The sequence below is a fragment of the Mesoplodon mirus genome (assembly GCF_964341445.2).
Source record: "Mesoplodon mirus genome assembly, chromosome: 11".
Classification (NCBI taxonomy): domain Eukaryota; kingdom Metazoa; phylum Chordata; class Mammalia; order Artiodactyla; family Ziphiidae; genus Mesoplodon; species Mesoplodon mirus.
In genome coordinates, this window is record NC_138987.1 from 57,689,071 (window position 1) to 57,711,038 (window position 21,968).

The window sequence follows — 21,968 nt, forward strand, 5'->3', positions numbered from 1 at the left end:
ATACTTCTATCCACTGGGTACAAATCCTTTGGCAAGTTGGGTGGGTTTCAGTTCTTTGCTTTCAACACAATTGAAAGAGGACTTGATTTAATTGTCAGCTGATAGATCATTAAGATAAATTTTGCAGATAGCTTACTATGCAATTTTGGCATATAACTTAGAAGGCGTTCAAAGAATTGAGTGACATTACTGTTTATAACAGTATTCTTCTGTTCCAAGGTACCATTTACATGAATAAGGTTTCTCAGCACTTAAAATCTAAATAATATTAGAAGGGAGAGAGGGGTTGCTGTTGAGCCATGTTTGATTCTAATAATAAATAATACTATCTACAAATATTTAAACACCAATTGAAAAAAAATTCATCTCATTGAGATATATTTTAATAAAATTTCTTTTTAAGCTTAGTAATTACTTATAAAATGTAGAATATATTTGTGATCAATTGTATTAATGAGGATTGTAATAAAAACACAATCCAGGAGAATTTTTTAAATTTCTTGGAGACTCATGGTCACAGGAAATTTTTTTTTTAATTTTAAGTACAGTTTATTTATAATTTTTTGTTGCAGAAAAGTATTGAAAGGTGATCAGTAAAACGCATTAAAGCATAAAGATATACATTAGCATAAAATTCTCTAGGAAAGGTGGAATGGAAGTATGAGCTGAAGGAGAAAAAGATGAAAAATTTCTAAGTGATAAATACAAGTTTGACTTTAAAATGTCAATGCTGGGAATTATATAATTTACAAATACTTAAACTTATCATGAGAAAAACGTTGACTTTAAAATGGAGGAGGAGGGGACAGATACCATTTTCAACTGAACTAAAAAACCACTATTGGCATAGTTCTTAGCCTCTAGGGCATGTGGTACCCATTGAGAGAGTGGCAAGTGACTGGGCGCTTTTAAATTCTCTCCTTTTGCCAAGTGTGGCATAGAATCTAACTTGGTAGATTAAAGGCACACTCCAGGTGAGCTCATAGTAATGAGAAATAGACACTGAATGTATTTCCTGGTGGATTCAATACACAGAGCATGAGATAAAAGCATCCTTTCAATACATGGGTGAACAGTGACTAGAACTTGTGAATGGTTAACAGGTCAAAGACAGGTGTATCACAAGGTTCTGGGACAAGGAGAAGTGAGTAATGATGGGTGTTGAAAAGCAGTAGAAATTCAACATCCAGAAGTGCTTTCTGGAAACACCTGTGTTCTGATTAACAGGAATGCAAGGATGGGGCCAGGCTGGGGAAGCTGACAGCCTTTGTTCAGCCTCTACGGGGTCCCCTTCCTGTCTCATGCCTCCCTCTCTGTCTCTCTCTCTTCCTGCCCCTACAGTCACTGCTCAGCATTCCGGGCTCCCCATTCCTGTCCCGCCACAACAGCAAAAGCAGCATCTTCAGCTTCAGGGGGCCCGGGCGGTTCCGGGACCCGGGCTCCGAGAACGAGTTTGCGGACGACGAGCACAGCACGGTGGAGGAGAGCGAGGGCCGCCGGGACTCGCTCTTCATCCCCATCCGAGCCCGCGAGCGCCGCAGCAGCTACAGCGGCTACAGCGGCTACAGCCAGGGCAGCCGCTCCTCGCGCATCTTCCCCAGCCTGCGGCGCAGCGTCAAGCGCAACAGCACGGTGGACTGCAACGGTGTGGTGTCCCTCATCGGCGGCCCCGGCTCCCACATCAGCGGGCGTCTCCTGCCAGAGGTGAAAATAGATAAGGCAGCTCCTGATGACAGCGTAAGGAAGTAAAAACGTAGACCGAGGCTAGGCATGGCATTCTCTCCCACTCCCTTCCTCTCTTCTCTCCCTGCTCTGTCCATTCCACCCGGTCTGTCTTCCATGCTGCATCCCAACTCTTGTCTCTACCCCCCGCCACTTCTGTTTTCTCCCTCCTGGTTTGTTCCTCTTTCTCTCTTCAGCCCTCCTCTTTTACTCACCCTGTTTTCCCTTTTACTTTATTCCTTGCTCCATTTCCCCCCATCTTCCTTTCTTGTTTCTGACTCTGGCCCTTTCCCCATCAACTCTTTCCTTTATTTTATCCCTTTTTCTCTCTCTCCATCTCTGCACGTCTCTGCCTGCTTATCTCTTTTCCTCCCCGCACCTGCTTTGACTGAATGCCTCTGGCCAGAGGATCCTGCCCGGATGGAATGAGAAGGGCCTCTGCCGTCACCAGTGACCGAGTCTGAGCGGGTTTGGAACTATCATTGCTTCTCTCCCGCTACGTCCTTCCTCCTCGTAGGGAAACAACTTGGAATTTAAAGCTCTTATCTTCCTATTTAAAAAAAAAAAAAAGTAACATAGCTTTGAATAATTTTCTTAGTCTCCTCTACAAGAGTGAGATGTGATTTTTCCTCTTTTTCCAAAGAGGAATGTGCATGGGTGATGCTGAGGGTAGGAAGTAGGCACTGGGAGAGCCAGGCAAGGAGAGGTTAAGGAAACCAGTGGGGAACTGGACCTAGACATTTAAAAGGGATTGAGATGGAAATGAATCAAAGGAGGGGAAGGTAGGTGGTCAGGGCAAGAACACATGGTATATGGCGGAGGAAGGAAAAGGGAAGTGAAAGATGAATTTTAAATGTAATCAAATGTCAGGCTCTGGAGGAGCTGTATATAATAGTTTCACAAAACCACTTGTCTAGGGGTTAGGATAATGGCTCGCCTCTTTGGGAAAAGCCATCTCTTAACATTTCTTTAGATTCTAAGCTGTTTATACCTTTTTTTCTAGTTTTAAATTCTTATAACCTTAATGATCCTAATCCTTTCTACCTCTCGTTCCTTAACTTTCCTCAGTCCCTCCTTAGCTGGTCTCAGCTTCTTGAGATAGCATGTCTGTTTTGTTCCAACACTTCAGTTTCCTCTAACCCAGCATGAAGATAGCCAGCCCTTTAATTAGCATGATGCATGTGTGGAGGGAAATTGGACAATCAAGGATGGAATTATTCAGAATGATCTGTTTTTAGCACTTTAGGACAGTTGTTGACTGTCCTAAATTCAACAGACAGTTAGGATATTTGACGTTGTCCTTTCTCTTCCTGACGTTTTATTTAAAAGCAAAATATTTTCCCCCTTATGTTTGTATAGCTCTTTACAAGGTACAGATTACTTTTACATGCTTTATTAGTTTCGAATAAAAATTCCATAAGGCTGACAAAGTGGAGCTGATTATTCCTGTTTTTGAGATGGGGAAACAGGCTCAGTGAGTTTGCACTCCTTGGGGTTACACAGCTTATCATTGACAGACCTTTCAGAAACCTCAGTCTTCTGTTTCTCAGTTAATTTTCATGTCTTCTCCGCCTAGTCACATGGCCATTGCTCTTCTGGAGAACTGCTTGTTTCAGATCAAGCGTAATAGGAACAATAATAATAACAAACAGTGGCTCCAAAGCCCCCTCCAAGCTACGTAGTTGGCCAAAATAAATATTATGAATGACTGTCTTTACTTGAAATATAATTTTTTGATCTTCACTGGTTCTATGTCTAGATGTAAATTTTTTGGCTCCATAATTAGATAGATAATTATATTCTCTAAAAAAACAAGAGATGATATCAGTGGAGAATGAGGGGTGGATCAGCATGGGCAGTACAGTGGGGATAATTCACATGTTGAAAACCAAAGTAAATTTTGATATCCTAGCAGTTTTAAAAATATTTAAGCGAAATAATATATCTTGCTTTTTCTTTGAAGAGAAGGTATTAGAAAAGGTATCCAGGAAGAAGGAGCTTGAACTTCAGCTTAAAGGCAGATGAGCAGGTTTGCGGGTTTTGTTTTTGTTTTTTTAGCAGCTTCTGTTATATTGTGTGGGAGATAAATTTGAGAGGCAGTTGAGCAGATGGCTGTGAAATGTAAGGCCGTCTGCGCTGCCTTACGTTGTGTTGTGGCTGACAGAATGCTGCCTTTGGGGTTTTGGGGGTCCTGCACACTCAACACCCTGTAAGCACTTAGGAGATGCTTTGCAGTGGCCCCAAGTGATGATGGTGACAGACCTGAGGATTCCCAAGGCCAGGAGGTCAGATCCCAAAGTGGCAGGAAGATGAGGTAGGTAGGACTGTATCATTCCCAAGGGCTTCATAACGAGGAAAAATTATTTTGTTAGAAGCCATAAAGAAGCACCTCCTGGGCTTCCCTGGTGGTGCAGTGGTTGAGAGTCCGCCTGCCGATGCAGGGGACACGGGTTCATGCTCCGGTCCAGGAAGATCCCATGTGCCGTGGAGTGGCTGGACCCGTGAGCCATGGCCGCTGAGCCTGCACATCCAGAGCCTGTGCTCCACAGCGGGAGAGGCCACAACAGTGAGAGGCCTGCGTGTCGCAAAAAAAAAAAAAAAAAAGAAGCACCTCCTAGTTGTTAATGGTGTGGGGAAATATCTAAATTATATTAATAGGCCAAAAAGACAAAACAAAACAATAACAGAATGCATATAGTTTGTGTGGTACAATATCATCTATATAAAGACAAACTGCATATAGAAAAAAGATGACTGACTAAAAGTTAACAGTAGCTGCCTTTGGAAGGGGAAATTATTAGTGACTTTTTTTTCCTTCCTTACACTTTTCTGTTCTTTCTAGTTTTCTACAATGGGCCTAATACTTATAGCTGCCATAGACTGAGTTCTGATGACACTATGCTAAGCACTTTATATGTATGATCTCATTTAATTCTTATAACTTCCCCATTCAGTAGGTGGTTTTATCCAATCAACAGATAGACTCAGAGACTTAGTGACTTGTGGAAATGGAACCAAGGTCTTCCTGATGCCAAGAGAACTTCCTGACTGCTTATTTGGGAAGTAGGAAAAGTCATTTATCTTAGAAGGAATTAATATATTCATAATGTTATAGGCAGCCTGGGCCAAATGAGCAATTATTATACCTCTTTGGGCTAGAAGATAGTGATTCTCACTGTCAAAACGTTTTGGATGCGTCTGCAGCTACAGATTAACTTGTCCTCGCCTGGACCATCAGAGTGCTTCCAGTTACATACTCATGCTTTATGGCCTGGTGTAGGAGCCATTGATGGTCCATAAGCTGATCTCACACAACATTAATGCTTGGGCTATGCCACATCTGTATTTTTTTTTCTTTAGGCTCAAATTAAGAAATATAATATTCCCTATGAAAAAAAGACATCCAGACATCACCTCATTAGAATCTTATCAAAAACTATTTCACATCTTCAGTTGTGATTGAGTGGTGATAATTTTTTGATAGTTTGAGAACTTTTGCTTTTTGCTGAAGCAGAGGATAAGGGGACTTTTCCCATGTCTTCATCTCTGAGCTGGAAAATCATTGCTCTTCACTCGTAAAGGAAGCAGGTACCACTGACCATCCAAAAACACACATAACTCAGAAATCATGTCGTAAATGCAAAGCATTATCTCATTGCATGCTCACAGCTACTGCCCTCTGAGTTAGATACTACTATTGTGTGCATTTTACGAGGAGGAAACCAAGGCTTAAAGAAATAAAGCAACTTGTCCAAGATTGCACAGTAAGCAGTACAGTTAGGATTTGAATCCAGACAATCAAACTCCACAGCATTAACCACTAACCATTATGCTATGCTAACTACAAAGCCAGGGTTCTTTATTTACTCAAGTGATCCGGAAAAATGAGCATCTCTAAGCCCATTTCCTTATCTGTAAAAAAGAGATAAAAAGGACTGTTGTTATAGGGCTATTTGAAAATTAAATGTAATATTTATAAAATGTGAAGCATATTACTTGGCCCATCCTTGGTATTCAGAAAGCCAGTTTCCATTCCTCTCCCTATACTTTTTTGGCCTTCATAGCCTGAGAAGTAGACAGTGAGATTTCTGCTGAATTGCTTGACTTGGAGAGGGTTGGATTTCTTCTAAGATTCCAAAGATCCTTTGAGAAGGAGAAATTATTGTACAGTATTTTAAAGCAGAATAGTACAAAAATTTTAGAAAGGCTTGAACAGGAGATAAATGGCTAGGTCCTAAGGCCGCTTCTAAAATGCTCTAAATTTTAGTCCCAAGAAAGGTGACTGGCTGGTAAGTTGCCAGTTATGTATTTCCATGTGAAAGCAGTTCAGAATCAATAACAAGTTGAGATTCCTTCGATCTATAGAAATGTGGGCAGAACCTGCCATCTGCAGACATGGTAGAATATCTCTTTGAGAAGGACAGCTACAATTTAGGAGGTTGGAAGTCAGTGGCTAAATGCCTAATAAACTTTGTGTTTGAGTTAAGAGAAATGGAACAAATTTGTATTGGGTTTAAAGTAATTAAGGTTCTCAATTGCTTCCTCTGTTACTGATAGTTTTGCACCAAGGCTCCTTAGGGGCTGAATTTTTAAAAGGCAAAGAGGCTCCTGACTTTAAAAAGTTGTTAGTTCTTCTCCTCCCTCCCCAACAAGATGAAAGAAAACGAAACAAATAAAATTATACACCTTCATCTCCCCCTCCCAAAAAAAATTACCCAAAGAAATAAGGGAGGGGAGAGAATGAGCATGTGATCTTTCCTCTGGTCCTTGGGTCTCAGCATGCTTGGAGGAAGACACCTTCTTCCCACCTTCCAGGTGATGAGAATTGGGCAGCTGAGCCAATTGTAGAGACATACCTCACAGAATCCCAAGCAGATTCTAGGTGGAAAGCGACGATGAAGCTGCTGTACATGGGAGAGAGTCTGCTCCAGGTTTTCTTCCCTTCAATTGGTCATAGTCTGACACAAGAAACAATAGCCAACATTACTGGTTGGAAAGTGAAATAGTGCAGACACTTTGGAAAACAGTTTGGCAGCTCCTCATAAAGTTAAACAGAGAGTTATCAGATGACGCAGAGATTCTACTCATAGGTATATACCCAGGAAAACAGGTGTTCACACAAAAATTTATGCATACATATATGTATATGTTTTTTCAAAAAACAGAATTTTGGTAGTGCTTGTACTGAATCTATAGATCACTTTGGGGAGAATGAACATCTTAATTATATTGAGTCTTCCAATCTATGAATGTGGTACATTTCTCCATTTATTTAAGTCTTCTCAAGTTTCTCTCAGCAAAGTTGTATAGTTTTTAGTGGGGGTCTTAGACATCTTTCATTAGATTTTTTTCCCTTGGTATTTGATATTTTTTGATACTATTGTAAAAGGTATAATTAAAATTTTTATTTTCAATTATTTGTTGCCAGAATATAGAAATACAGTTGATTTTTGTATATTAACCTTATATCTCATGACCTTGATAAATTAATGTATTGGTTCTATTAGCCTTGGAGGGTTTTTTGTTTTGGGGGGTTTTTTGGTAAATTCCATAATGTTTCCTACATGCACAGTAATATTTTCTGTGAGTAACAGCAACTGCAATCTTTATGCTCTTCATTTATTTTTCCTGCTTTATTGCACTAGCTAAGACTTTAGATACAAAATTGAATAGACTTGATGAAAGCGTACATCCTTCCTTGTTTCCACTATTAGAGGAAGAGGATTTAATGTTTCACCAAGAAGCATGAAGTTGGCTATAGGTTTCATAGATGATCTTTGTCAGACTGCAACTGCTACATTGTATTTGTGGCTTGCTGAGAAATTTTATTTTTATACAGAGGTGTTGAATTTTGTTAAATGTTCTTTTTCTGCATCTCTGAGATGATCATATGGTTTTTCTCCTTTATTCTGTTAACATGACGAATAACACTGCCTTTTTTCCTAGTATTAAATTAACCTTGCTTTCCTGGGATAAACTCTGTTGGTCATGATGTAGTATCCTTTGTGTATATTGCTGGATTCTATTTACTCATATTTTGTTAAGGATTTCACATCTCTGTTGATGGGGGATATTGATCTCTAATTTTCTTTTCTTGTAATGTTCTTGTCAGGTTTAGTATCAAGGTTATGTTCTCTTTATAAAAGAAGTTGAGAAGTATTCTCTTAACCTCTGTTTTCTGAAAGAATTTGTGTAAAATTAGTATTATTTCTTCCATAAACATTTGATAGAATTCACTTGTGGAGCCCCATCTGGGCCTAGAGTTCTCTTTGTGATAAGATTTTTTATTATAATTTCTTGAATTAATATGGGCTATTTAGATTTTCTATTTCTTCTTATGTCAGTTTTTATAAGTTGTGTTTGGATATGTTTGTCTATTTCATCCAAGATGAAATGGCATAAAGTTATTCACAACATATCCTTATTATCTTAATAACGTCTATAGGATTTATAGTGATATCCTGTTTTTTCACTCCTGAAAATTATAATTTGTGTTTTCTCTATTTTTTTTTCTTGATCAATCTTGCCTGGGGAATTATCAATTTTATTAATCTTTTTAAAGAACCAGGATTTGACCTTTTTTGATTGTCTATTGTTTGTCCATTTACTAATTCATTAATTTCCATTCTTATTCTTATTATTTCCTTTCATATACTTACCTATGGCTTAATTTGATCCTCTTTTTCTAGTTTCTTAAGGCAGAAGCTTCGAGCATTGATCTTATATCTTTTTTTATTTTCTAATATAAACATTTAAAGCTGTAAAATTTTCTCTAACAATTTCTTTAGCTTCATCCCATAAATCTTGATGTATTGTGTTTTCATTGTCATCAGTTAAAGTATTTTTTAAATTTCCCTGTGCAAACCTCTTTGATTCACAGATCTTTAGAAGTCTGTTGTTTAATTTACAAATATGTGGGAATTTTTTTGGATATCTTATTATTACCAAGACATTTGATGGAACCAGTTATTTGGATCTATGCTAAATGCTCTTGCCTTTGTAAAAAAATAATTAATGGATTTCTCTTTTTACCTTCTAAAATTTCCTAAGTATGGGCTTTGAAATGTTCATTTCTCAGCATCTTCTTTCATTTGTTTCTTTTTTAAAATTTAAGCAATTGTACAGTATAGATTATAGTTCTATAACACATTATGGTTTATGGAACAAATTTTAATATTTTAGAAGCTGTCTCCACATAGCCCTGCTATAGTTTACTTTCATTTTACATAGAAAGAGATAAATAGTAATTGTTCCATCTTAATATTAAGTTTGGGGATAAATTTTTCTTTAATTTTTGTGGATTTTTTTATCCAAGCTAAAAATTGTTTTATCTTTTGAATAGGTATCAACAAATGATAATATAATGATTTGACTAGGTCTTTTTAGATAGCATTTTCATTAATTTTGTTTTTTAAGGTGGGTGTTATTAAAGCCTGAAGAATTTATATCTTATCATATCCAGCGTGCCCAGAAGACAGTAAGCTACACTAATACCAAAGCCATATTAAGTGCAGTTTCATCCTTCTTTGATGAACCAGCCAGTCCATTAGATCTTCCAGTATCTCGGGGGTCAGCATTATAAAATCTATCTATCATAGATTTGCGGAAGGACAGTTCAATAAAAATCTAGAATCAATAAATGTCAGAAATAATAATGTCCATTGTATTGGGACTTCTGTGTTCATTTTTAGATGATTGTCATTTTTTAAGTTTATTTAATTATTTATTTTAATTTATTTTTGGCTGCGTTGGGTCTTCGTTGCTGCGCGTGGGCTTTCTCTAGTTGCAATGAGCGGGGGCTACTCTTCGTTGCGGTGTGCAGGCTTCTCGTTGCGGTGGCTTCTCTTTGATGCGGAGCACGGGCTCTAGGCACGCGGGCTTCAATAGTTGTGGCACGCGGGCTCAGTAGTTGTGGCTCGCAGTCTCCAGAGCACAGGCTCAGTAGTTGTGGCGCTCGGACTTAGTTGCTCCGTGGCATGTGGGATCTTCCTGGACTGGGGCTTGGACCCGTGTCCCCTGCACTGGCAGGCAGATTCTTAACCACAGCGTTACCAGGGAAGTCCTGTCATTTTTAAAATATAGTAGTTTAATCTCATTTATTAAATGTCATGAATATCAGGCTGGGAATTGTAGCAAAAAGTGATTTCTCAAAGAAATATACTGTATCATGACCTGAGCTAATGGTTAAGTCATTCTTACAAATACAAATGTTTGTATAGTAGTGCATCCAGGAATTCCCAAGGAAACCAGTTCTTTTTCTTTTCCATTTCTTCTGTAGCTCTGCCAAACAAACAAAGCAAAACAAACAAAACCCTAAGGTAAACCAAATCTCTGAATCAGTGGAACTATTTGATAAAACACCATGATGGGATAAATTGTAATCTGCCAGGAACTTTCTTCAGTACAGTTCTTAAAATCTAAATATATGTAAGAATAGGAAGGCTTTCTGATGTAACTCTCCAGAGACGATTATTTTCTTTTCAAAACTTTCTGTCACTGATCAGACAGATACTTCTCTAGCTTCATACAAACACATGTCTTCCCTGTCCTGTGGTGACTGTCTCTGTCCTCTTACCTTCACATGGAAGGAGCAGCTAAGTTTATATGGTTGACGTGTTACAGTGGACAGCATGGTTACTAGAAAGCTAGGTTTTAAGCCACCCCATTAAGCTTGATCTGATGTAAAATATTCAGGTTGGCACAAAAAGCGCAAGCAAGGGACATTCAGAAACCCTTTGCCGTGATCTACCATACTGGTATCGCCCAAGGAGGAGTGTGTAAAAACTATTTTGTTTAACAGTGTGATGGTGTTTTCTGCCCTTTTTATTTGGTTGGAAATTTGAAAATTTCAGGTTAACTCATAAAATAAAAATGTAAAAAGGCAAGATAAATGTAAAAAGACATATGAGGCAATGTGTTTAATTAAGATGGCAAAACCTACCATTCTTGTTTGCAGTGGCTTGGAGGAGATTTGGAGTAGAACTTCTACTTGCTAACGTTCAGTTAGGCCTAGGTTTGACATTTGGAAGTGACAGTTTGGTAGAATGATGGTGCGCCTACAAGTGAAGGAAACTGTGTCTGTAATACTCAGTGTGATCAGGGACCTGGCCCTTCATGAAATTTCACATACAGGTGAATTTGACTTATTTTATCATGTGGTCCAGTTCTAGCCAAATGCTGTGGATTTGAGAGGAGGACAAGAGAGTCTACTTCTGATGGCATTTTCCCAGGGGATCTGGTCTTTCTACTCTATGCTTACATTGAGCAGATGAGGTATTTGGATCCCAGCCAGACTGTAGGGTTCACTGTAGATTTTATACGCACTTAAACGACTTGGTCTTGTCATCTGTGGAGCTAAGGGTGATCCATGGCCAGCTCGTTTCATTCTACTTCTTGAGGTGAATAGGATTGTAGCATCAAAGTAAAAAGATCTAAGGAAGAGCATATGTTCTCGCTCACTCTAGCCTACATCCGGTAAGGCCCAGCCTTAATGTTTACAAGACTTTACTCACCCAACTTGTTGTTTTTTTCAGGCTACAACCGAGTTGGAAATTAAGAAGAAAGGCCCTGGATCTCTCTTGGTTTCCATGGACCAATTGGCCTCCTATGGGCGGAAGGACAGGATCAACAGTATACTGAGCGTTGTTACAAATACACTGGTAGAAGGTATGTGCCTTGTGATGCTGGTCCAAGCTGCTGAGCTATAAATATGTAGTGTGCGTGATAATATAAATATAGTCCCTTGGTCTGAGTTTCGCAAAAATTGTCTCTGAGCTTTAGGAATAGAGTCTGCTGGTTATAGAAACCAGCATTTCAGATCTACATGCAGAGAATCCAGGAAGGACTTCAAATCCGCTACCAGCACTGTACACAGATAGGTAAGAAGTATGAAGGAACAACATAAGAGTGAGCTAGAGGACCTCAAGAAGTCTCTGTAAGCATCGCCATGAGGAGCCAGTAGGGTGACGTGAGGCAGAGAGGAACAGAGACGGAAGAACTGTGATGACAGAAAATGATGGAACCCCCCTCGTGCCCTCAACCACAAAACTCACCTTCCTCTTTTCCTTTTTAGCTACTTACAGATCTTTTGGTTTTCCCTTAAGGACAAATGTACCGTGCATTGTGATTATACCTAATTCTGCCTCGCTTTAAACACCCCCATATATCCATAAATATATTGCACGTGTGAACAGGTAAGCTGAAACCCCTGCAACGTTGGCGCTCTGTGCCCGGGGGAAGGGCAGCCACTGTTGAATCATAGCGTGCCTGCAGCAGCGTAGCCGTCAGAGCCTGAACTCAGTAGCAGGTGGCTCCTCCGTGACACAGCCTGGCTTGCTGAGGAGCAGCTGAGGATTTCCCATTGCACTGCAGTTCCCTCACAACTGTCTGCTTTCTGTCCGACTGTGGTCTGTATGCCAGGCTTCTCTTGATTTCTTTGGCAGTAGATTCAGTGACCAGGTTTTCTCCCACAAGATTCTGATTGATTCTGCATGCTTCTTCTTCATCTGATTCATGTTGATTTAGCTGAGTTGTCCCATTATAGATCCGTACTGTTCCTGATTGCCGTTCTTCAGAATCCACACACCCAGGCGAACCCAGTAATAATCAGAGTCCCTGAGATAAGGAGACTCAAATTACTCTGGTGTCCTTGGAACAAGGGTTTTTTTGGGGGTTTTTTTTGAGTCGTTTAAGCCACACACCACTTCTAGTCTGTGTGTGTGTGTGTGTGTGTGTGAGAGAGAGAGAGAGAGAGAGAGAGAGAGAGAGAGGCAGGGGCATCTCTGGTGAAAGGAGAATCCCTAGATGGGAACCCGAAACTCCCCTGGAATACTCAACATCTGCACATATGGGCAAGGAGTTAGACTAAACCTAGACTAATCTTGAGAATGTATCACGTAAAAAGAATACTGAACTAACTACTTTTCAGCTCCTGAACAGCTTCATTTAGTCCTGTTTTCTTTAATTCCCACCGAGGTCATTGTCTAATAGAACATCTTTAAGCTTTATAGTTTATACTTTGAAATAACAGGTAAGTAACTGCAGATCATAAGAATTCCAAGATAAGATATATCAATATTAGCTTAAGAACCTTAGCAAATTTTATTCTTCACTTGGAGACCAAGACAAGATTTCTCTGAGTATCTGTAGCAGTTGAGAAAGAAAAACAAACAACCTCCAACAGGCCTGTTTTATTCCTGGTAAAAACATCAGAGCAGGAGAACTAACCATGCAATGCAACATTGATTTATTGGTTATCTTGGTGGCCTAGCGCAGGGCCTGGCAAAAGTAGATGCTCAAAAAATGTGTACTGAACTGAATTTTGTTGTGCTTGGAATTGGGGAGGAGTACTGGGGCTCCAGGGTTCCTTTCAGAGGCCTTAGTACCTGTCCTGCCTTTCCCTGCTCACACATCCTCCCATCCTGTCTCCTAGGATTTGACTCCCTTTGCTAAAGCTGATGAGATAGAACTTCTGTGATCAAAGGACAATGAATGGCTGGAGCTGAATGATGTGAGAGAATTAAAGGACATTAAGAAAGATCCATTCCTATTTAACCACTGTTCCCTCTGTATTTAACAATGGCTACAACATGGAAAGCCAACATTGAATGAATAGTTGTTTCTGCTTTTCAGCCTTCCGTTAGGAAACTCTGACATTATTTTAATCCAAAGAAGCGGGCTTCTTGTCTAATGGTTTAGAAACCACAGTGGAGAATTCCAGAATCCTGTAAATAATGCGATAATCCTGCCTGTTCTGCCTCACCCCTATCCTATTGCGAGCATGCTCACCAGGATCCAGTAAACTCAGTGGAATTCACAGTCAGCAGAGCCATAAGCTTTGGGGATATTTCAGAGGATGGGGCATGGGGTGTCGGCAGAGAGTAATGTGGTCTTACTTCTCCTCAAAGCAGTAAAGCTATGGGAGAAGGGGAGAGAGTTGAAGTAAGAATGAGGAAGCAGTGATGGTATTTAGCATTATTGATTCTCGGGTGAAACAGTTTCAAAAGTGTCAGTGCAATTACTTACCTGGCATCTGCCTTTCCAGGTGCTGCTATAAGCTCTGTGAGGGTGGCGATTCTTGTTCATCAACGTAGTCCCAGTGCCTAGCACGTTGTTGAATTGACCTGGGAGAAGCCCTGGCCTTCCGAAACCTCCTGGTCTACAAAGGCCACCATCTTGGAGGAATCACGAGGCCCTCTCTGAAAACAATTCCCAGTGCCCCCAAGGTTGAGACTACAATTCCCAGTGCCCCCAGGGTTGAGTGCCCCCAGGGTTCTCTCTGAAAATGTCCAGGAGCAAACTAAGGGGAGCCTCACAAACTTTTGGACATCTCACCCCCATATGTTAACACATTCGCCCAGACTTTGCTGTTCTGGGTGTGTAGGGCCAGTAACGGTGTGCAGAGTTGTGCGTCACTTTATAAACCTTATTCACCTAACTGATCTCTTCTAGCTCCTAAGGCTCCACATTGTCTTAGTTTTTGTGGAACGGAAACAAGTATCCTGAGGATCTTCCCCTCTCAGTAAATGGGAGGGATACTAGATGTCTAGTATCCCTTTTTGGTGCCCCATAGGGTAGGGAAACCCTACCCTTGTCTGTCTGGCAAGGACTCGGAGCCTTGTTCCTTGGAAAACGTTACAGTTGTGTCAACTGTTAGAAACGTGAACAGTCCACTGCTTCAATCTCCACGTGCAGGTGAACAGCAGACATTTGGAGAAAGGGGGAGATAAAAAAAGGAACGGAACCAGATTTCCAAATATGTCCTATAAGAATTTATGGAAATAAGAGAACCTTTTCAATTTTCTTTTTTGGGAAGAAGACTAAATTTACCTTGGGAAGGGAGGGAGTTCTATGAGGAAGAAACCAAAGCAAATTTTCTTCACAGACTTCCTTTCCCACGCAGACTCCCACGTGTCGCTTACTGTGGCCCTTAAATCTGAAAAACCAAGGCAACCATTTTCTTAGCAACCAGGGAGCCAATTAGAAGCCCAACCAAAACACCCCATCTAAAATAAAGCCATCACCATGGGCACCATCCGGCTGGTTGGAAAAAGGGAAAGTAGACTGATTTAAAGCAGCCATCTTGCTCTTCGTGAAATGTTGGGAAACTTTTTTTCTATTCCCTGAATGATTTGATTTTGTTAGTGGATTTGAGTGGGGTCAGGGTGGTAGCGGATGCAGTTATATCCAACCCCGCAGAGCCAAGACCTGGCCTCTAAGGATTATCATGCTGATGGGTTTTCAAAGTTACACCTCTTCAAGAACATCCTTCCAGATCAAGGTCCTTGGACTTTTGTGATGCTAGCTATTGTATTTCATACTTAATTTGAGGAGGGCTTTGTTACTGAGGGCCTCACGCCTAGATTGTTGGAGCTGAATGGCTCTCTGCCTTTAGTGTCTAATTGTCCTTTCTAGTCTTTGCTTTGTAAACGACCTTAGAGCTCATCGAGTACAGTGATTGTCAGTCTGGGTTTATCAGAGTCCTAGGACCCTGGGGTAGTACCTCAGGGAAGGAAGACTTGGATTGCCCTGGACTCCAAGCTCTTCTTCCTGCCTAAACTAGAGCAGCTCCTGGTTTGTCTATTTTACATATTGGGGGTCACATAAGATCTTGTTTGAAAAAATGGGTCCTGCTTTTAAAAGAGGGACAGACTAAAGAGACGAAGAGGAGAAGACAAAAGAAGAGAGAAACAAAAAGGAAAGAAGAAAGAGACTGAGGGACGGGGAGACGAAGGAGATAGAGAAAGAAAGGATGAGAGTGGGAAAGGGTGAAAGGCCAAGAGAAGGAGAAAGAGAGGAGAGCAGAGATGAGAAAGAGGAAGGAAGGAGCAAAAGGGAAGGAATGCAGCCTCTGTTCCTGACTGCATTGCAAACTCACACATCTTTGAGAACCTAAGACAGACGGTCCACGTGGTAGCTTGGTTGACAGTGCTGGTTCTGCTGTAAAGAAAATAAACAACAATAGCAAATGCTTTCATAGCACTTGCTGTATGCTAGAGTGTTCTGAGGCACTTTATATATGTTTTAGCTCATTTAATGGTCACAGCAAACTGAAGTAATTTACTCAAAGGCCCACAGTTAGCAATTGCCTGATTAACCAGCAATTGCTGGTTACGCCCATATATGTCTGGCTTCAGTGTGTGTGCTTTTGACTGCTTCTCTGATAATAAATAGTTTAATGATACCATGTGTAATAAAATATCTACCGTTTATTGAGGACTTACCTTGTGCCAGGCCCTGTGCTGTCTGCTATCAACCACTTAACCTGTAAGCAATGGAGGAGGATTATAGGATTCATTTAGTCCTATAGCCTGCAAGTCAGTGCCCTTTTAGATGAGGCAACGGAAGCATAGAGGACGCAGTACCTTGCCTGAGATCACACACTCGTGAGTGTGGAAGCCAGTCGAACCAGGGTCGCTATGCTTCCCAAACGGGTGGATTGAGTTTTGTTTATAACTAGATCCTTGTTAACTGGGATGTGACCTGGCACTGGTCACGCCTCCTCCCTGCCTTCAAGAGAAGGAAGACTGAGGGAAGCTCCCAGGAAAGTCAGCACTCCCTGGCCACCTTCCTTGTGTTAATAGCAGTGATACCCACCAAGTCCAACCCTTTTGTTTTCTTCCCAAGACTGAGGGTCTCCCTTTGTTCTTTACTCACTACAGAGCTGGAAGAGTCTCAGAGAAAGTGCCCGCCGTGCTGGTATAAATTTGCCAACACTTTCCTCATCTGGGAGTGTCACCCCTACTGGATAAAGCTGAAAGAGATTGTAAACTTGATCGTTATGGACCCTTTTGTGGACTTGGCCATCACCATCTGCATTGTCCTGAATACACTGTTTATGGCAATGGAGCACCATCCTATGACGCCACAGTTTGAACATGTCTTGGCTGTAGGAAATCTGGTAAGATGGAGCACGGCCTCCTGATTTGACCATCTGAATGGGGTTTGCCTGTAGGAATTTTTTTTCTGAGACTGAAAGCTGGAGTTTAGTTGAAAAGAAAGTAATAGTTAATTGGAAGACAAATGCTTCCACCTATGCTGCAGCCCCGCCGCTTCTGCACACTCTTGTGATCCCTTGGCTGTTTCCTCTTTCTGCAGAGCTTTGAAGACGTCGTTTAGGAGCTGTTGGTTGCAGAATGGGAGGCATGGTACAGTGGGTTGGTTTCAGGAACCTGAGCCAAGGACTTGTGGATTTCTTTCTCATTCTGTTTCTCACGTTACTTCCTGCATGACTCCAGTAAATCACTTCCCCTTTCACCTTCAGTAACAACCACCACAAAATAGGGGAGCTCTTTCAGGGCATTAAATCTGATGATAAATTTGCCCACACTGTCAGATCTTAATTATCCATATGGGGACTGTCCACAGGAAATTTTAAATTCTAGGCTGGTTTCCCCTCCTGTCCAACTTCTGAGTGTCATCCAGTTTCTACCATTAGTTGATCTGTGCCAAATTTATTTTAACGTTGGTTTAAGTGATCAATTTATATTATTTAGAAGGTAAGTATGCAGTTTTTAAAAAATAGATTATATTGTGTTGTGAAGTCAAGTAGTTGTAATTTGGGGATTTCCTGTTTTACTTCTTTAGTACAAAAATCAGGAGTTGATTGAATTTTGATCGACTGTAAAGAGTTAGTTGGGGCTTCCCTGGTGGCGCAGTGGTTGAGAGTCCGCCTGCTGATGCAGGGGATACGGGTTTGTGCCCCGGTCCGGGAGGATCCCACATGCCGCGGAGTGGCTGGGCCCACGAGCCATGGCCGCTGAGCCTGCGCATCCGGAGCCTGTGCTCCGCAACGGGAGAGGCCACAACAGTGAGAGGCCCGCGTACCACAAAAAAAAAAAAAAAAAAAAAAAGAGTTAGTTGGAAAGAATCCTCTAGGTCATCTGGCTGCATTATTCCTTAGGAGTTGCACTATAGGCATGTCAAATCTAGTTGTTACCATTTAATTTGTGCATGATCTCTGCCTGGTATTTCTCTCTCTCTCTTTCACACACACATACTTTCTACCTTAAGTCCTAATACACTATTGAAATGTTATAATATCATTTTGACTGCTGATTCGGAAAACACACACTGGTTAGTCCTTACAGCTGATGTTCCCTAGTACACATCCAAGGTGATACTGTAATCTTTCCAATCCTTATGTCTGAGTTAGTGACACACTTCAGACTCACTACTGCGATATGCAGCTCAATGAAATACCCAGAGTCTTGAAACAGGATACCCTCATAGACTATCCAGGAAATCTGTTAACTGTCTCTGAAAGGCCTCTGAAGGTGGCTTGCTGTGTGATTGGCCAACCCTGGGGCTTGGCCATCAAGCAGCATTTTGAGCCAATCAACAATATCATATAGATATAAGCTTTATTTTATTAGCCAATAGTTATGTAACGAGAAATATGACTTGATCAACTTTGTTGTTGATGGTAGTGGCAGTGATGTGTTTCCTGCAGTGTTTTGTTTTTCTCAAAGTCTTTACTTGCTTTTCGCAGAATCAGTCCTTGATTTCCAAGGGATTTTGAGAGGGCTTTTCACATACTACCAGCAGAATTGCCCTCAGACCAGGCCAGCAAATAACATCATTTTTCGCTTCTTGAAAATCTAGAGGGGACTTCCCTGGCAGTCAGGTGGTTAAGACTCCACCCTTCCACTGCTTCCACTGCAGGGGGCACGGGTTCCATCCCTGGTTGGGGAACTAAGATCCTGCATGCCGCACAGCACAGCCCCACCCCCCCAAAAAAGGAAACCTAAATTAGAGTCGTGAGCACTCAGAAGACTTTGCTCAGAATCATCACTGAAGAAGAGGGAGAGAGGAGAAAGTCAGCAGCTAATATTCAGGGACTTCCTGAGCCAAGCCAGCCAGAACCAAGTTCTAAAAAGAGAAAGCACTCCGGGGGCAGAGTTTTCAAGGGAAAAGTAATATCTGATGAGCAGTGGGGATGGAGAACAGTGAATGGTTCAGGATACTTTGGACTGGCCAGTGAATTGGACATGAGGGTTAAGGGAAAGAAATCAGGAATGGTGCCTAGACTGGGGAAGTTTGGTAACCGAGGGGGAAATGGGGATGACTGAGCAAGGAACAGGGGTAGAGTTTAAAATCAGTTCTGTTTTGGACATATTAGCCTTCAATAAGCCATTGATTTCTGTCCGGAAATGTTTTACATCTGTAAAATGAGGATGACACCATGTCATCGGTAGTTGGGAGGAAAAAATGAGAACCTATACAGAAGTATTTGGACTAGTGAAAAGTACTCTCCATACTTAGAAACTGTATGACTGTAGTTCAATAGGAGAATTCTCAAAGGTTTGGAGATTTGGATACAGCCTTTGACTGAACCTGAGAATAAGAGAACAACAACAACAAAAAAAATGGGTGGACTAGCTTGTGAAATAGACTAGGACCTTCTCTTGTGGTTGGACAGTGAGGCTTTTCCCACAGCTGGGACAGTGAATTGAGTTGTTTGTCCACAAACGTGCAGATAGATGTTTTTGAGGGAAGATGAGAACAGCATTCTGTAAATTGGCAATCCCTGCCTCTTCCATCCTCCCCATAAGAAAAAAATGTTCATAATAGGAGGAAGAGTAAAGATAATTTGATCCAACCCCCATGTTTTATAGAGGAAAGTGAACCCAGGGAAGCTACTTGACTTTTGTATTGTTTAGTAGATAAACATAATGATTCCTTTCTTGCCTTTTTTTGGTAACCATTTGAACACAACAGTGAGTTTATAACGTGGTTTTTTAAACAATCTTAATCTTACAGAAAAGTTTCAAGTATAGTGTAAAAAACTATTTTTTGAGAGTCAGTTGCTGACACAGCCTGTCACCCTCAAATACTGTAGTGTGCTTTTACAAACAAGTACATTCTCCTGGGCTTTTACAGGACTGTCACACAAGCAAGACTGTCATCTCCTCATTACATCTACCAAGTGGCACATGATTTGCATTTGTCCCATTTCTGCCTATGGTCACTTGATCGCTTGGTTAAGGAGGTTCTGCCAGGCTTCTCCCCTGTACAGTTACTCTTTTTCCATTTATAATTCATAAGTGTTTGTGAGGAAGACACTTTGAAGCTATCTAAATTTCCTATTTTTCATTAAACTTTTGATTTATTCCTTTACTTACGTATATCTGTATGGACTCAAAGTTTTCAGTCTTATTCAGTGGGTTTTAATCCATTACTATCATGTACTTAGATGTTTAAACCATTCCCGATTTGGCCAGTAGGAGTCCCTTCAAGGTGGCTTCTGTGTCCTTTCAACACATCCTCATTGCTTCCGTGCTTTCTCAGAAATATTCCAGGCTAACTTTATATTTTTCCTGTCTCAGGTCTGGAATCAGCCATTTCTCAAGCAGCCCTTGTTGTTTTAGTGGAAACGGACATTTAGAAGTCAAGATCTCTTGAAGCAATATGCCCAACTGGGCCCTCTCAGTACAGGGCTCACTGCTTATTCTAATCCAGCATTACAGGATTCATTCTAGTGTTCCTCTTTCTATGTTTATAACTCCTTCTCCAACGAAAAGAGACCTGGTTGCCACCATCTTTAGTATATTCCCTTATTTGATTAAAAAAAAAAAAAAGCCATGGTTACCTCTTCCAGCGTGGGTGTCCTCTCCCCCTGGTCAGGCTCTGATGCCCCATGCTGGGCTCTCCAGCAGCCACACAGTGTCCTCCACGTGGACCCCTCCTCACACTTCTCAGGCACTGTCATCCCCGGCCAGGCCACCCCACACATCCTTGTTTCCTGTGCCCCACTTGAACGTGAATGTCTCATAGCGGACCTTCCCCCTGCATGGACCCCTCCTCACCCCACACCAGGCTTCCCCTACATAGAAGCTCTCAGCATCCTGCTCGGACTCGGACACCCCATGCCAGGCCACCCTTCCTGGCCCTGCTCAGGCGCTGACTCGCCACTCCATGCTGCCCGTCTTCAGGGACACTTTCCCCCCAGCTCAGGCTGTCCTTCCACCCAGAAGTTCTCCTCACCCATCTCTGCAGCTGGCTTCAGATGCCAGGCCATATCCTCCTCACTCTGCTTGGCTCTGACACCCTTCACTGGGCCGCCTCTCTGGATGGATGCCTTCTTCAACCCACTCAGGCTCTGACACCCCACACCAGGCTGTCCTCCCCATGAGGTTGCAGTCTCCACCTGCTTAAGCTCTAACTCTCTCTGCGGGTCCCCCACCCCCTCCAGAGTGGACACCCTCCCATCCCACTTAGGCCTCAACATCCTGTGCTGGGCAGCCATTCTATACAAATACCCTCCTTATCCCACTCGGACAGTGGGCAGTCCCCCCCATAGTGGACACTCTCCTTGGCCTGCGTCAGCTCTGATAGCCCATGGTAAGCTGCCCTCCTGCACAGATGCCCTGCTTGGGCTCCAGTTCCTGACACCAGGCCCCCCTCCATGTGGATAACAGCTTTTGGTGGGGAGGGGGTGTGGAAGGAAGGGCAAAAGCTTAGCCTAACATGTCAGTTTAATTTCTGAGAAGCTAAGCAAAAAAGGAAAAATGGAAAGTTATTTTCATCCTTCACCAAATACACATGAATGTTATGGTTTCTTAATTATAGCTTAGCTAGATTTTCAACCAAAAGGAATTCAGGTTATCATTTTTCTTTATCTGTGTCCCTGTAGCCCCTCACGCATACCTCTTTTAAAATTCTTACTACCTGCTAAATGTTTTTGTGCCTGTCTTCTCCTGGTTGGGTAAGCACAGATCTGAGGGGGCTCCTAGGATGTGGAACTTTCACTTTGAAAATGGGACTGTTCTGGGCATACCAGTTCAAGTTGATCACCCTGTTGACCCAGGATGCAGGACTTCCAGTATTATAACCAGACAAGTCTCAGTACTAAACCCAGCCAAGTTGGTCACCCGACTCAGTTGTGACCAATGGGTGACTCAGTTCCTGAGGATACATTATTTTTCATGGTCACATTTTTTTTTCATGTCTCCATTGTGGTACATAGGGCTTTGATCAAATTGAATTTCATTAACTTTGGAAGAGGATCCACTACAGAACAGGAGCTGATTAGCCTCCTTCTGGGCGTAGACAGGGGCATGCAAATGCCAGTGGCCCCAAATGAGCCTAGCTTTGTAGACGCAGTTATGGCAGAGGAGATGTGCTGCTTCTCCCCGCCCTTCCCAAGCCCCAGGCAGAGCCCCAAATGAAATACCCCAATCTTAGGGCACTGTAGGCCTTGCCTGGTGAGCTGGCATTACAAGTGCTCAGGCCTATGCCCAGAGGCC

The 21,968-nt window shown here is 41.8% G+C and overlaps 1 protein-coding gene across 1 annotated transcript in view; it reads left to right on the forward strand.

The window, feature by feature from the left end:
• The window catches only part of SCN8A (sodium voltage-gated channel alpha subunit 8), a gene marked incomplete at its 3' end in the record, with an annotated part of 182,904 nt that overhangs the window by 124,479 nt on the left and 36,457 nt on the right, over positions 1-21,968 (forward strand). Inside the window, exons 12-14 of the mRNA XM_082635167.1 lie at positions 1,342-1,737; positions 11,256-11,388; positions 16,383-16,621. Of these exons, the coding sequence (XP_082491293.1) occupies positions 1,342-1,737; positions 11,256-11,388; positions 16,383-16,621 (768 nt within the window). The remainder of the gene's footprint in view (positions 1-1,341; positions 1,738-11,255; positions 11,389-16,382; positions 16,622-21,968) is intronic.